The 2,418-nt window shown below is 45.3% G+C and overlaps 1 protein-coding gene across 2 annotated transcripts in view; it reads right to left on the reverse strand.

The window, feature by feature from the left end:
* MSH6 (mutS homolog 6) overlaps positions 1-2,418 on the reverse strand; it is a 12,675-nt gene that overhangs the window by 7,789 nt on the left and 2,468 nt on the right. Inside the window, exons 2-3 of one of the 2 annotated variants that reach the window (XM_031061249.1) lie at positions 2,089-2,261; positions 1-913 (exon numbers count right to left, since the gene is read on the reverse strand). The exon at positions 1-913 is cut by the window's left edge and continues 1,578 nt beyond it. In XM_031061249.1, coding sequence (XP_030917109.1) covers positions 1-913; positions 2,089-2,261 — 1,086 coding nt within the window. The remainder of the gene's footprint in view (positions 914-2,088; positions 2,262-2,418) is intronic. The other variant, XM_031061250.1, reaches the window with a different exon arrangement.

The following is a 2,418-nucleotide window of genomic DNA, read 5'->3' on the forward strand; positions in this document are numbered from 1 at the left end:
CCCGCCGCACCACCTTGTCAAACCTGCTGGAGTGGCCCGCGGACCTGCAGCGCGCTTCCATCATTTCGGGCGTTTCCGTCTGCTCCACGCGCGCCACCTTGTAGCCCTTCTGCACCAGGACGTCGGAGAAGCGGCCGAACGCGGTCTCCGGAAAGCCCGAGTGGGCCCAGGTGCCCTTCATGAAGATCAGGCCCAGCTCATTGACGCCGGTGACCGCGTCCATGTGATACAGCTCGTAGAACTTTCCCACCTTGTAGCAAATCACAGCGTCGAAGTTCTGGCTTTTGAGCTGCCACCACCTCCTTACGCCCGGCGTGCACTTGTTGAGGTAATCCTCGGGCACGTACAGAGTGCAGGGGTCGTAGTCAGGGTCACCCTGACGCCTCCTGTGCGCATCCCTCCTCTTCCCTTCCTGCAGCCAGTCCAGCTTTTCGTGCTCCCACACCGAGAAGCCACCAGTGCCTCCACTGCAAGCATTTGCTTGAGATTCAAAACTTTCAGGTGCTGCAAAGGATGTCAGCTTAGACTTGGCTTCTGAAGACACTGCTGCTGCTCTTTTGGGCGTTTCAGAACAGTCATTTCCCAGGCTACTCCTTTTAGCAGGCTTTTTCACCTCTCTCCTCTTTCGTTTAGAAGGGACTTTTACGGGGCTCTCTGCAACACTCTCTGCCTCTGTCTCTGTGTCAGAAGACTCATTTTCATCCACCCCACTACTGGCTTCCTCACTGCTGGCTGCTTCTTTCCCATCAGGCTTGAACTCCACATCAGAGCCATCGTGGTCACTGTCAGAATCCAACACTCTCCTTCTCTTCCCTTTCACAGCTCTTTCCCTGCTCATCACTCGCTTATTGCTTTTCACATCCTCCTCACTATTGCAGTCTTCACTGTTGCCTGATGCATTTTCACTCATCTCCTGGAAAAATAAATTATTTTGTCTGTAGATAATTCTGGCTACAAAGATAGTGTTGCATAAAGAAGTGCAAAAATGTGCAATAACGCAGTACCTATGATGCTTCAAGCAAGAGACAGCAGAGCCACGGCCAATTCCAAGTACCTTTACAGAACCCAGGTTTTTTCTGGACAAGTAACTGCTACTGGCCAGTGACATAATCAGTCTTATTTCTGTTCCTTAGAGACTCATTCATTACTGTGCATATGTGATGCTGATGAACAAAGCATTTAAACTACACAAAAAAGAATATGGCACGTGTAGGAGAAAGAAAAGATAAATAAAAGAAAAGATAAAATAACTCTGTTATTTGCCTTTTCAGCCTCAAACTTTAATGGAAAATCAGCAGTGGAGGGACTGCAGTGAGTACAAAGTGCCACTGCACATAACACAACGCCTGGAGTGGCACCTGTCCCTCAGGGCTGTCACACTGGAGACTGAGTATATGAGCTAAGGGAAGCCACCATCCCACTGACAGTGTCCTCATACCATTCCTCTCCAAAAAAATCTATTCCAAGGCATACGGTGCCACTGAAATAATAACTGAATCAACACAACATGAATACAACACAGTAAAACATCACATTTTAGTTACTCCACCAAGACTGCTGTTAACAGTGCAAGAACTGGTATTTTAGTGCTACTCCACAAGATGAGGGTGGGCTCCAAAAATTCAATTTAATGCCTTAGATGAACAGTCAAAAAGCTATAAATTTATATATTAAGACACACTAAAACTCCAGATCAAACTTAGGGCAACTTGGACTATGAATAGCAGATAGAGAAGATAAAATGATGCATCAGAAAAAAGCATTTCTGGGTGAAAAAGTAGGTCACCAGGGAGTGATGAGTGAAGAGACTCAGAGAAGTTAAGGAGATTCTGAGGTCAGTCCTTACCATACAGAACACCAAAGAGACTTGTCTTTCCAACTAGAAAAGATGAGAGACCAGCATATGACCTGACAACACAGAAGCAGTACAAAAAAAGACAAATGGATACATGTGTGCAAGATTAACTAGGAGATAAGCTGTGATTACTGTACCAGAGAACTGCAGGATATTCCATGCTTAGGTCCAAGTCACAGCTTCTAAGTTCTAGCAATATTTCTGCAAGTGACAGCAATTAAGAAACATTTTACCTCCACTTCTTCCTCTTCCTCCTCTGTGTCTGAAGGCTCATTGCATACTGCCAGTTCAAGCCTCTTGGTTTTATCTTTGCTCATGGCATCATCTGCCAGCACCATGGCTCTTTTAATTTCAGGCTTTGTGCTGTAAAACATACCTCCCTTCATCGTCTCCTTGTCTGATGAACCTGTAAAAAACACAGATTTGTTAAGAACAAATGCTAAATGCTAGACTTAACATTTGTTAAGTCTAGTGATCATAGTTCACTTTGAAATGTATTCAGACAACTAGCATTCATATTCAGATAACTAAACTCTTGTGCTGCCACCACTCATTTCCACCAC

This window comes from Geospiza fortis, unplaced genomic scaffold (assembly GCF_000277835.1).
Source record: "Geospiza fortis unplaced genomic scaffold, GeoFor_1.0 scaffold271, whole genome shotgun sequence".
NCBI classification, from domain to species: Eukaryota; Metazoa; Chordata; class Aves; order Passeriformes; family Thraupidae; genus Geospiza; species Geospiza fortis.